The sequence below is a fragment of the Pseudorca crassidens genome, chromosome 8, assembly GCF_039906515.1.
Source record: "Pseudorca crassidens isolate mPseCra1 chromosome 8, mPseCra1.hap1, whole genome shotgun sequence".
Classification (NCBI taxonomy): Eukaryota; Metazoa; Chordata; class Mammalia; order Artiodactyla; family Delphinidae; genus Pseudorca; species Pseudorca crassidens.
The window spans coordinates 84,035,598-84,049,086 of NC_090303.1; the positions used below are offsets into that span (position 1 = coordinate 84,035,598).

A 13,489-nucleotide genomic window follows, 5' to 3' on the forward strand; every position below is an offset into this window, starting at 1 on the left:
TACCAGTCTAGCAAAAAGCCAAATAACTCAATTAAAAAATGGGCAAAGGACCTCAATAAATGTTTCTCTAAAGAAGAAATACGAAAGGCCAACAGGTACCTGAAAAAAACGCAAATTAAAACTATAAAGAGATATCATCTTAACACCTGTTAGCATGGTCATGATCAAAAAGATAAGAGATAACAAGTGCTGGCGTGGGTATGGAGAAAAGGGAAGCCTTGTACACTGTTGGTGGGATTGTAAATTGATACAGCCACCATGGAAAACAGTTCGGAGGATCCTCAAAAAATTAAATATATATACCATATGATCCAGCAATTCTACTTCTGGGATATATCCAAGGGAAACAAAAACACTAACTCGAAAAGATATCTACACCCCATGTTCACAGGAGCATTATTTACAGTAGCCAAGACATGGAAACAACCTAACTGTCCATGGATGGATGAATGGATAAAGAAGTTGCAGTATGTGGTACACACAATGGATATTATTATTCAACCATAAAAAACGAAAAAATCCTGGGCTTCCCTGGTGGCGCAGTGGTTAAGAATCCGCCTGCCAATGCAGGGGACACAGGTTTGAGCCCTGATGCAGGAAGATCCCACATGCCACAGAGCAACTAAGCCCATGCACCACAACTACTGAGCCTGTGCTTTAGAGCCTGCAAGCCACAACTACTGAGCCCGCGTGCCACAACTACTGAAGCCTGTGAGCCTAGAGACTGCTCCACAACAAGAGAAGCCACTGCAATGAGAAGCCCGCGCACCACAACAAAGAGTAGCCCCCACTCACCGCAGCTAGAGAAAGCCCGCATGCAGCAACGAAGAGCCAATGCAGCCAAATAAATAAATAAATAATAAATTTATTTGAAAAAAAAAAAAAACGAGGAAATCCTACCATTTCTGACAAAATGGATGACCTTAAAGGCATTATGGTAAGCAAAATAAGTTAGAGAAAGACAAACACTGTATGATCTCACTTGTATGTGGAATCTAGAAAAACAAAACAAAACTCATAGAAAAAGAAATCAGACTTGTGGTTACCAGAGGCAAAAAGTGGGGGGAGAGAAACTGGAGGCAGTGGTCAAAAGGTCAAACTTCCAGTTATAAGATAAATAAGAACTAGTTAAGTAAGTAAATCCTATGAGTTTTCAACAGGAGAATTTTTTTTCCTTTTTTCCTTCTTTTCTTTTTATTGTGTCCATAGGAGAAGATGAATGTTAGCTGAACCTACTGTGGTAACCATTTCACAATATATGTAAATCAAACCACTATGCTGTATGCCTTAAACTTACACACTGATATAAATCAATTATTTCTCAAAATATTCAAGACAAGAGACAAAGCTGGTACGTCATCTTCTACTGAAGAATCTGTGTTGAACTTTGAAAATGTATGATTGAGAATGTGCTCAAGAATGTTAATTTTCTTCAGACTTATATCCTTAGTTACGATTTCAATCAGTTTACAGCATATAGACAACCTAAATTTATGTAAGAGTTCCTTTACAAAAACTCAGTTTTAAGTTGGTGTTTACAGAAAACCACTTTTTAAAAAAATTTTTTATTTTACATCAGAGTATAGTTGATTAACAATGTTGTGTTAGTTTCAGGTGTACAGCAAAGTGATTCAGTTATACATATACATGTAGCTATTCTTTTTCAAATTCTTTTCCAATTTAGGTTATTACAGAATATTGAGTAGAGTTCCCTGTGCTATACAGTAGGTCCTTGTTGGTTATCTATTTTAACAAACACTTTAAAATAATTTAGCAATTTAGTGGGTACACAGTAAACTTAAGAGCACAGGGCTACTTGTTTTCTGCTCCTGCTCCAAATTGCTGCTCTCATTTTCTTCTTTAGCCCTTACCTGTATGCTTACAAATCCAAAATTTTTTGTAAGGTTAAATGTACATAATAAGTTTTTTGTTACCTGGAAACCAAGTATATTTATTTAAAAGTAAGAGTATGGAAATTTTATTTCTCTTATCAATAATGTTTGCAATAAACTTGTTGGTCCCCAGGGGTCCACAGAATACTTTTTAGAAAAACAAAAACTACTACTGTATTAGATTGAAATGGAACAGGTGTCGTGAACAGCCAGCAAGGGAACTACAGGTACTATTCATTCCTGAAGCACTTGAGCTAATGGAAGAACTGCAGAGCTATTTGATGAAACCAAAGCCACACAGAAGCTTCACAGAGTTTGATGAGTAAGAATTAAGGTTCATGGAGGGGACTTCCCTGGTGGTGCTATGGTTAAGACTTCGCACTCCCAATGCAGGGGGCCCAGGTTCTATCCCTGGTCAGGGAACTAGATCCCACATGCATACTGCAACCAAGAGTTTGCATGCTGCAACTAAGGAGCCCGTCTGCCACAACTAAGACCTGGAGCAACCAAATAAATAATTAAAAAAAAAAAAAAAAGTTAAGGTTCATGGGGCTGTTTCTGAAGTAGAAACCTAGAGAAAATGTTAGAAATCCATTACACATCTACCATCTACCCTACATGTGATTGTGTTTCATTTGAGTGAGCTAACGATAAAGTAATACATATGCCTAAGACAATTTACACTAATCATTGAATTTTGGAGATGAACACACAAATCCAAGACTAGGCAGAACTTTTAGCTTAGTAACATTAGGGTCTGAGAGTGAAAGTGTACTCTTTTTTTGTGAAACTGCTGAAATTGAGGCTAAGAACTGCAATCAGTGATATAAAATAGGAGATAACATTAAGATGTACATGGACTTAAAAGTTATAAGATACTTATGTATCTGGATTTCTGTGGTTCAATCAAGTCAGCTCACGTTAGGTCCAACTGTGTACTTTCCTGAACTGCTTTTATATTAATATTACAAATTATAAACCTCATTTAAAAAAATAATTTACAGGCTATACACTATGTGTTACCATTATGCTCAAAACTTTCATGTAGTACACACAACCTGATTTATAATCATGTGGCCCAGTACTAAAATTAGTTGGACATTACTGGATAGCCTAAAAAAAACTTGCATGCTCAGGTGATAAAGAACCTGGTTCAAGAACTGAAACAGGATGTAAATAAATCCAAAGGGGAAACAAATTCAGCTATAGATTGTAGGTTAGTTTTATATGCATATGCCTCCAAATGCTCTGGCTAGATTTATTACCAAGGAACCATATAGTGCTATTTAAGGAACCTGAAATGAATTAACACTTCTTTTTTTTTTTTTTCGGTACGTGGGCCTCTCACTGTTGTGGCGTCTCCCATTGCGGAACACAGGCTCCAGACGCACAGGCTCAGCGGCCATGGCTCACGGGCCCAGCCGCTCCGTGGCATGGGGGATCTTCCCAGACCAGGGCACGAACCTGTGTCTCCTGCATTAGCAGGCGGACTCTCAACCACTGCGCCACCAGGGAAGCCCGAATTAACACTTCTTGAATAACCTGTAATATGGGCATCTCTCACAAGTGAACAAATTTCTCACCGGCCAGCCACATAGCTGAATTCGATGCTTAGTATTCACTTTTGGTAATAAATAAACCCTATGACAGTGACACAAACATATTTTCAAGAACCCTTCTACAGACCCCTTCATTTAACAATTAAACTTAGCAATATACCTAAATCAGGTTCCACGAACATACAACAGGACTGGTTTCAAAGTTATAGTCAGCCTCTCAAGGAACTGTTTAGGACTTGTTAGGGTTAGGGACTAACCCTAACCCTAACCCTTTAAAAAGATTATGAAAACAATCTTACCGGTCTGTCAACCTGCATGATCTCCCAGAGCACTTCGGCCACATCTGGTAGGGTGTATGGGGGGAGACAGAAGCAGCACGTGTGAAGCAGCTGGCTTACAAGTTGCTGTCCAAGCTGGTTCATCACCTGTCCAATCAGTTCTTTCCGTAATTCAAAGTCTTCTTCATGCTGTAAGAAAACAGGAACAGGAAAATTCTAATTTCAACTTTCCAAAGAGGAAGTACTCTTTCCCCTTTAGTCTAGTAATCTCTCTTTCCCGGGGAAGAAAGTATATATAACAGCTGGATTCACAAGGTCCACTAAATGTTCTGTCACCAGGAAGAAAATATTAAGAGTTTAGTTTCAAGGAAATGGGCATGGGCTTCAGCTGAGATTAACCTTAACCCTTAGGTTTTTTTAAGTTTTTTTTTTTAAAATAAATTTATTTATTTTATTTTTGGCTGCATTGGGTCTTCATTGCTGCATGCGGGCTTTCTCTAGTTGCACAGCGACCGGGGGCTTCTCTTTGTTGTGGTGTGCGGGCTTCTCATTGCGGTGGCTTCTCTTGTTGTGGAGCACGGGCTCTAGGCGCGCAAGCCTCAGTAGTTGTGGCACTCGGGCTCTAGAGCGAAGCCTCAGTAGTTGTGGCGCACGAGCTTACTTGCTCCGCGGCATGTGGGATCTTCCCGGACCAGGGCTCGAACCCGTGTCCCCTGCATTGGCAGGCGGATTCTTAACCACTGCGCCACCAGGAAAGCCCAACCCTTAGGTTTTTCATGAATAGAACACAGAAGAGAAACAATGGTTAGAGATTAAGGGTAGCAATTTTCTTAACCTTTTTTTTTCTGTTAAAAAATAATTTAAAGTATCTGTATTTCCTTTTTTAAAAAGTGACTGAAAAAAAGACTTCTATCAGATATCTAATCTCTATCAAAAAAAAACTTACTTATTTTCTTCCTTCTTAGTCTTTGAATACACATATTTCTAATATGTTGAAAAAAAAAAAAACTTTTACAGTGCCTTTCACTTCTAGTTATTTTCTTCTTTTCCCTCTCTCTTTTTACTGTCAAAATTCTTCAGTAATTAGCCTAGTCACATACTTAATTCTTCACTGATCTCCCTTACCTTCAATTCTACTCCACATCTAGTCAAACCTACCTTTGAACATTTTGTGAACCACTTTACTACTCCAGCCAAAAAGGTCTCTTAAGTGTCTACTACTATACTTAGTACTATCCTGACTTTCTCTGATTATAATTTATACCCCAGTTAGATTTTCCTCCCCTCTCCAATCCATCCAAATGGCTCCACTGAGGTCCTTCCTCTTCCAGAAAGTTATCCCAACCTACTTCTTTCCAAAGAGTTTTCCCTCCTCTGATCTCATAGCAATCATGACTTTTATCACTTATCTGACAATCAAATACTGCCTTGTTGCTGTTGTTTAATTCTTTGTAACTGTATCTACTTCTCTCTTCAATTAGACACCAAATGGCTTGGAAGCAGAGATAATTTCAGACTACTTGATACAGCTTACAACACTTAGTACAGGCTGTGTTAAATCTACTAGTTGATATTTTGGTTACTGAATGATCCACTATGGAATATGCCTACCAACACAGATCAAATAAGGAGATGCTGGTTTTCCCCTAAGGAATGAGAAAGAGATATGAGAAAACAATGAGCTACAAAGTAGAAAGACTACATTGTTCATACTTACATCATTGGCTACCCCTGTGTGGATGAGGTCTCGTAGGAACCTCATGACACTACAGTTGGCATCCCGGTGGTCCAGGGTAGTAGAGGCAATGGCCCATTGTAAGATAGGGATGACAACCTGGCTCCTCAGCAAGGTAACAGGGCTACGCTGAATAAACCTGGTGTGGAAAGACAAGCTAGATATAAACGACAGGATTAGGCTATAAAAGCAGCCAGTGTAAAAGGCAAAACTATGGAGACAGAAAAAAGATCAGTGATTGTTAGGGATTGAGGGAGTGGAGGGTAAGGGGATGAATAGGTGAAGCACACAGGAGTTTTAGGATCGTAAAACTATTCTGTATGATACTATAATGGTGGATATATGTCATTATGTCCTTACACATTTGTCCAAACCCATAGAAAGAACACCACCAAGACAGAACCCTAATGTAAACTATGGACTTTAACAATGACATGTCAATGGAGGTTCATCAGTTCTAACAAATGGATCACTCTGGTGGGGGATGTTGATAGTAAGGGAGGCTGTGGGGAAGGAGAGGGGAAGCTAGGGGTATATGGGAACTCTATACTTCCCACTCAGTTTTCTCAGATCCTCTAATGTTTACAGAGAATCTCCAAGAAAAAGATAAAACATTGTTCCAAATTTATTTTACCAGGCAACCATTTGTGCAAAGAGCATCTCTAGAGATTGATTTTTCAAGGAACACACCAGGAAAACAGGTTGACAACCCACCAAACAATTCTCTCATACCAACACACACACACACACACAAAAGCGTTTTCTGACTTGTCCAAAAATTAACAAAAAACCCAGTGTTCGTTACTAACTGATCTGGTTCAAATTCCTGAGCTAAGGACTAAGAATGAATACAAATGTCAGTGTTACTAGTAAAAGGAATTTAAGCAACAAGTGGGGTGGCTGGCTAGGGGTAGAGGTGGGAAGTACATACCAGATAACTTCTAAGGCACCTTAAAAGCCTAAGGATTTTTTATTCTGAGATATGATTATATCTGAAGGATGCTAAGCTTCTCAAGGAAAAAGTTTAAGTAAAGCATGACATCATAGTACCATAAAATGTTAAAACTACATGGGATTCTACAGACTGTCTAGTCAAATATTCTTGCAAAGCTCATTTTTATTGCCTTGGGCATGTTCCCTCCTTCATGCAAGGAAATCAGTTATTTTCCCCTGTTCTCATCCAGCTCTTCTTCATTTAATGGGAATATTCTGGTTCACGATTTAACTTTGGGTTATGAACCATTAATCTACCTACTCCTCTTACCTCATTTTACAGAGAAGGAAACAGTTAACTGTTAGGTGACAAGATCAAGCAGTGATGAGGATGAGCAATAAAAAAAAAGGGTTGCTCTTCAGAAGGACTGACCTGGTGGCTAGCCTGAATAGGTCGTCCACAGTGTCAGGGTGATTCTGGAGCCCATTCTGCTGTTCTAAGAGCTGAAAGGTGGGCATGCACAGTGCCTAGAAAAAAAGTGATTTTAAAACAAATGCTTGTAAATTAATGCCATGGGATTCAGACTTGCTAAATATCATAACATATACAAAGAGAACAAAGAGGGGAAGCACAGATAAGTAAGAAAAGAAAAAGACTTTGATGAGAGATCAACAAAGGGAAGATATAAATCTTTCTCAGTTGACAAAAACAGTCTTCACATATGAAGTCCACATTTCAGAAAGGGTTGAGGATACAGATTTCAACTGGGTAGATGTCACCTCAAATTTTTAGAAGTTTCTGAAACTGAAGACTGTGCTTATGTACTAGATATGGTCTGGTCCACTAAGGGAGTAGTTGATGTTTTAATGATAATAACCATGAAATGGCAATTTTAAAGGGAAAGACATCTTGGGAAAAGGAGCATTATGATTTAACTCCCTAATATATTTCCTTGCCCTGTGAATAGGAGAGGGTAAAAGCAGTATATCAGGAGACTTTTCCAATGCCTGCTATTTACCCTAAGACCATCCCTCCTAAGTGAACTAGTTCATTGGCTGTTCCAGGCAAGAAATTAAAAACAGAAACATGCTTGAGCTTAGAGATCCTTTATTTTAAATCTACTTGCCCACCTTCCCACCCTCCAAAAAAATCCTACCTCTGGATAGCATAAATCAGACAGTAATAACTGTAATGACCAGTACATCTGTGTGGTCAATCTCTCTCTCATTCTCCCAAGCAGGCCTGTCCAGAGAACAACTAGGAAGTTCTACCTCCCTATTATTAGGGCAACATCATGCCTGGGAAGGAAATATGAAGAAGCAACAGAATTAAAGACATGGTGAAGAACACACTGCTAGGCCTTTAGACCCTCCAAGAAAACATACCTGGAGCATGTCTAGTAGTCCCTGCCGACAGCCCTCTTCCATGCCATACTCATCCACAAGGATACTACCAAGGTACAGGAAACAGGAATGCTGATGTACATGGTAAACATTCACCATCTGCCAAGGGAAAATCCCATTAGTTCAATTCTTTACCCCTCAAAAAGTATCAGCTTAGGACTTCCCTGGCGGCGCAGTGGTTAAGAATCCATGTGCCAGTGCAGGGGGCACGGGTTCGAGCCCTGGTCTGGGAAGATCCCACATACCGCGGAGCAACTAAGCCCGTGCGCCACAACTACTGAGCCTGTGCTCTGGAGCCCGCAAGCTACAACTACTGAAGCCCGCGTGCCTAGAGCCTGTGCTCCACAACAAGAGAAGCCACTGCAATGAGAAGCCTGCGCACTGCAACGAAGAGTGGCCCCTGCTCGCCACAAGTAGAGAAAGGCCGCGTGCAGCAATGAAGGCCCAACGTAGCCAAAAATAAATATTAATTAATTAATTATTTTTAAAAAGTTTCAGCTTAGGTAGCTGTCTGGAGGAAGAAATTCTGAGATAGACTGGTCTCTTCTCTTTAAGACAACGCAGTAAAGCTTGTTGGCAACATTTTCTAAAACATAGGGCTCAATTCCTCAATTATTTTCAAGTACTCTATTTAGAATTCTTTCAAGACTTTGACCTTTTTTTATCTTTCCAAAACAATGTTGTAGGAGAGTTGTATAATATTTACTTCAAGCTGGAACCATTAAGGAGTTATTATCCAAGGTTTGTGTAATATTTACAAAACCCTAACAATATACCTTAATTTTCCAACCTACAAGTTGCTCTTATTTGCATCAAAGATAATTCTTTTTTGAAAAAACAACCACAGCAGGAACAAAATATCCAATGCCCCTCATATTAGAGGAGACTCTGAAAGCATTGTTGTTGTTGGTTTTTTTTGTGGTACGCGGGCCTCTCACTGTTGTGGCCTCTCCTGCTGCGGAGCACAGGCTCCAGATGCGCAGGCTCAGCGGCCGTGGCTCACGGGCCCAGCCGCTCCGCAGCATGTGGGATCTTCCCGGACTGGGGCACGAACTCGTGTCCCCTGCATCGGTAGGCAGACTTTCAACCACTGCGCCACCAGGGAAGCCCTGAAAGCATTGTTTAAATTGGCTTCTAAACCCCTCTATCTAATCATTTGAGTAAAAAGAGCGTTTCCAATCAAGATATCTGAATCTCTACAGAATAAAAATTTTAATACAATATAAATATTTAAACTAAATTATTTGTTTAGGATTTTTACCCTACTATCCTCCAAAAATTAAGAGGCCACTGTACGTTCATCTATTTAAAATGCCATCACATGAGAATTTCCTGGCAGTCCAGTGGTTAGGACTTTCACTGCCATGGGTCCAGGGTTCAATCCCCGGTCGGGAAACTGAGATCCCACAAGCTGCGTGGTACAGCAAAAGAGGGAAAAAAAGCCCATGCAACATGTATATATTCATCTTATTACATAAATTCAATTCTTTCAGCTTGGTGGGAGCGGAAGGGCAGAGTAACTGGCACTTATCAGCATATACCATGAAAAGAACACGAGATGGGAGCTACGAATCTGTTCAGTGTTGTATACTCAAAACTATATGCTGTACTTAACGAACGATATAAGTTACGGTTGGCAAACTTTTTCTTAAAGGGCCAGATGGTAAAAATTTTAGGCTCTGCCGGCCTTACAATCTTTTGACTACTTAACTTTCCACTGTAGCACAAAAATGGCCAATAAGCAATAATTAGATGAATAAGCATGACTATCTCTCAGTAAAACTTTATTTACAAAAACATGTGGCAGGCCCACTGGCTGTAGTTTACTGACCTCGAATTTATGGGATTTTTGTCACATAAGATGCTACCCTATGCTATTGGAATAAAAGAATAACATAAAAGTCATGAAGGTATCCTCCAATAGCAAAGGGGAGTTAAATCACATTGTATTGGACCCAGAATGTATTGCACTGAAGGGGACACTTGACCAGAGGTGGACACAGCCTAAATGCAAACATATACTGTTGTACTCAGGGTACAGTAAATGCAGAAAATCGCTAAAAATTAAAATTCTGTTAAAATATTTACCTATACAAACTTTAATCAAATCTATAATTTAAGGAGGCATGGTCATGTAAGTGCCAACTGACACTGCAACAGCATGATCCTGGCTCTGGGTAAGAGCTTCCTTAAGAGTGAGGCAGAACTTGAGGGGGCACTCACTGTCAGAGTCAGCCTGATAGATGCCCTGCCCAGGTGGAGAAGGGTCACTTCAGGTTGGCTGGGTGGGGTCTAGCTGAAGCCCTGTGGTAGTTCTCCTCACAGCATGAGTGCAAAATCTGAGAAGGTACTTGCTCAGAGTCGCACTTTGCCTCACCTCCGTCAATTTTGTGCGCATGGCACCTCACTTGCCTAAATCTAGTTCCAGCCCTACTGTAAGGTTAACACCAACATAAATTACTTAGTGAATTAAGTCACTAGTCATAAGTGTCTCATACAGAATATTCTAGACATGAATATGATCTCAGAGAGCCATGTATAGTGAGGCACACCATCATAATTACATACGAATCTTGGTGATTGAAAGAGTCAAATTTATTTCTTGACAAATAAGAGACTTATGTAAATAACTAACTATGGTGAAGAAAGAAGAACATCTCTTTGGGCCAGAAATAGCAAAGTTTGACTTGCCACATTTTTAAAAAGGAAATTAATATAAAATGTTTAACATGGGTATATAAGAGCTGAGCATTAAAGTCATTCCCATTTCTGAATTCCACACTGAAATGCGCTGCTATTTAGACTATCACTATACAGAACAGATTACAGGCTATTTGCCTTATAAATAACATACCACAGGCACTACTTATCTCTTTCAAATATATTTTAGTTTGTATTTAAGAAATGCAAAAATGTTTCATTTCATCAGCAGAGTTTTTGTTCTAAAAGGCTCCTATTTCAAAATTCTGTATACTGTACATTTTCCCTCTTGTAGAGAACTCACCTGTGTGACTAGTGGCTGCAGCAGGGCTGCAGATCCTTTGCCTACACAGCGAACAGCAAAACGGAGGCATCTGCAACAACGTTCTACAATCCGATTATCAGCCCGGTGCTTATTTAGAGTCTCAGATAAAACTGGCCATATCTGAGTCAAAAGTGAAAAGAGCACAGAAAGAAAATGAACAACTAAGTGCTGAAAAAAATGCTCCCAAGTTGGTAACAACTTATTTGGCTTTTAAATAATTTGGAAAAATCTTTCTTTATAGGAACACACATGGCCTGATTCTGGTCAGTGGGTGTGTGTATATGTGCTGAGGTTCAATACACTACCCATCACTGACAAACAACCACTTCTTAACGGAAGCACAATGACTCTTTACAACACAAGAGGACCATGTCTAACTTTACGAAAAGACAAAGATACATATTTTCCTAAATTCTGGACTTCCTGTTTTAGGATGGGAAGAAGCAGAATGAATTATAGAGGAAGAGATATTTAAAGACAGTTCCAAGAAGTTGGAAGACCTTGAACAAAAGGACTAGAGCTAAGGAAATGGCAAGCTTTGATACCACTGAACACGTAAGGATATTTGGTGTTTCCCCCCTGAAGTCTGAAAAGCACTTCTCAAAACATGCCCTCTGATCCTCACATTACCCTCATTTTTTAAAAAAGTACAAAGGAAGTACATTATCAAAGAGGAAACTAACTATGATGGTTAACTGGCTTTGTCAAAAACATTTTGCCGGTAATGATCATGCCTCCCAGCAACAATAAGATTCACACAGTTAATCTCTCCCTACTTTGGCCTTTCAGCGCATTTCCCCACAGTCTGTTTTCTTACCAAATCTAAAATCAAAAATATTTATTTGGATGGTTCTGTTCCTCTTTTCATTGATATTTAAAGCATATCAACAAATTGAATCTTCCTGTGAACCTAGAAGACAGTACCTTCTCACTTTAGTTACCCAGAGCCTTATAAGGAAAAAGGAAGATCCACAGGCATACATTAGCACTTACTTCCTGTATGACTTTTTGGCACGGATGAGTCTGTCCATTTTCCACAATGGGATTGGTGTGTCTGGGGAAAGACAATGGCCCAAATTAGCGAAAGAAGAGCAAATTCATCAAGGAACCAGGGCCCTAATCCCTGTTAGTTTACTTAGTATCATTCTCACCAATTAAAGAAAACCAGAGTATTTTTAAGAATCAATACCTTTTCCTCCCACTCTGTTCAACCACAAGCACAGTTTAAATCATCCCATCAATTTTTTCTCACCTTTAAGCCTCTTCTACTGTAACATGTAAATTCAATCCAACTCTGCTACATGGGCTGTGGGTGTGGGGCGCTACAACTATCCTTTCCATCTTTTTTCCCTTTATAAACCTGAATATGTAGTTTCTTCCAAACTAATAAATATATTCAGATTGTCTAAATCCACTATGAGAAACCAAGTACTGCTTCATTCCCAGCATTAAAAGGCAAAAGCATTAGGAACCCTGGTCTACCAAAGACGTTTCTCATGGTTCTAGTCTAAATCCAATGATACACAACATGGGCCCACCCACAGTACATCCAATCCAACTATTTGTCTAGTTCTAGAATCCACTAATTTGAAGGAAAGCAGGGGGGAAAAAAACCCCACTACGATTAGCTACCTACCTCTTTAAAGGAACAAAATTCTTTAATTTTAAAAAGCTCAATAGCAACTCAATAAAAATCTAATTTTTAAAAAATCAGGGCATGTCCACCTTTTGCAGATTTTCTTTCATTTATTGTGAAATAGGAGTTATTGTTAATAGGCTCTCAGAATGGTATGCAACAGGGCTCCCCTAATTATATAAGGAAAGCATTATACCAACTCAGGAAAAAATATGTGTAGATAAGAACAAGCTAAAACAACACCTCAGTTTTAATTTCTTCCACATAGGTATTTATGCAACTATTAATTGATATTCCAGTTATACCTACAGGACTCGCAAATTATATTATGCAACTAAGAAAGGATCACTCTTTGAACACTGTCACTCTAATGCTGTTTTAATCATTATGCTCCTCTTGACTTCAAAGAAAGTTTAATTTCACCTGGTTATTGAAGAGGCTTCATTATTTTTTTGCACCCATACACTATAATAGCAATGACTCTGAAAGTGTAGTCCTTGGAATAAAAAGCAACAGCATCTGGGAACTTATTAGAAATGTAAATTCTTGGGTCCTATCCAAGATCCAATCCATCAGACACTCTGGGAATGGGACCCAGCAATCTGTTGCCTTGGTAATTTAAGTACTACAGGCAACTTTGATGGATGTTAAAGTTTGAGAATCACTGATCTAGAGACCTAGAGAATTAATTACATTTTAAAGGGCCTTTTGACAAAGGTCTACCAAAAATAAATTCTTAGAATTTGCCTTTGCAATTGTAATAGGACTAAATTAGTCTCCTGATAGAGGGAGTTTATAGGAGGTACTCGGAAGTTGGAGGAAAAAACACTTCCTTACTTCAATACCTAATGGTCTCATTTGAGCTTTTAACCCAGGGCAGGAACCTGGCATCTCTCTTCTTACCTAAATATCACTGCAAGGCGATCTAAGAACACAGTGGGATCTGAGGATATGCCGTTGCTGGGCTCCTGAGACAACAGCTGAAGAGACAGATATTAACACTCAGTCATTACACATACAAACGTAC

At 39.2% G+C, this 13,489-nt stretch overlaps 1 protein-coding gene across 3 annotated transcripts in view; it reads right to left on the reverse strand.

Moving 5' to 3' along the window:
• TNPO3 (transportin 3) overlaps positions 1 to 13,489 on the reverse strand; it is an 81,222-nt gene that overhangs the window by 11,574 nt on the left and 56,159 nt on the right. For 2 of the 3 annotated variants that reach the window (XM_067746952.1, XM_067746953.1), the window contains 7 exons: positions 13,366 to 13,442; positions 11,820 to 11,880; positions 10,806 to 10,946; positions 7,784 to 7,900; positions 6,831 to 6,925; positions 5,447 to 5,603; positions 3,751 to 3,918 (listed from right to left, as the gene is read on the reverse strand). In XM_067746952.1, the coding sequence (XP_067603053.1) occupies positions 3,751 to 3,918; positions 5,447 to 5,603; positions 6,831 to 6,925; positions 7,784 to 7,900; positions 10,806 to 10,946; positions 11,820 to 11,880; positions 13,366 to 13,442 (816 nt within the window). Of the gene's footprint in view, positions 1 to 3,750; positions 3,919 to 4,123; positions 4,494 to 5,446; positions 5,604 to 6,830; positions 6,926 to 7,783; positions 7,901 to 10,805; positions 10,947 to 11,819; positions 11,881 to 13,365; positions 13,443 to 13,489 lie in introns of those variants that run through there. The other variant, XM_067746954.1, reaches the window with a different exon arrangement.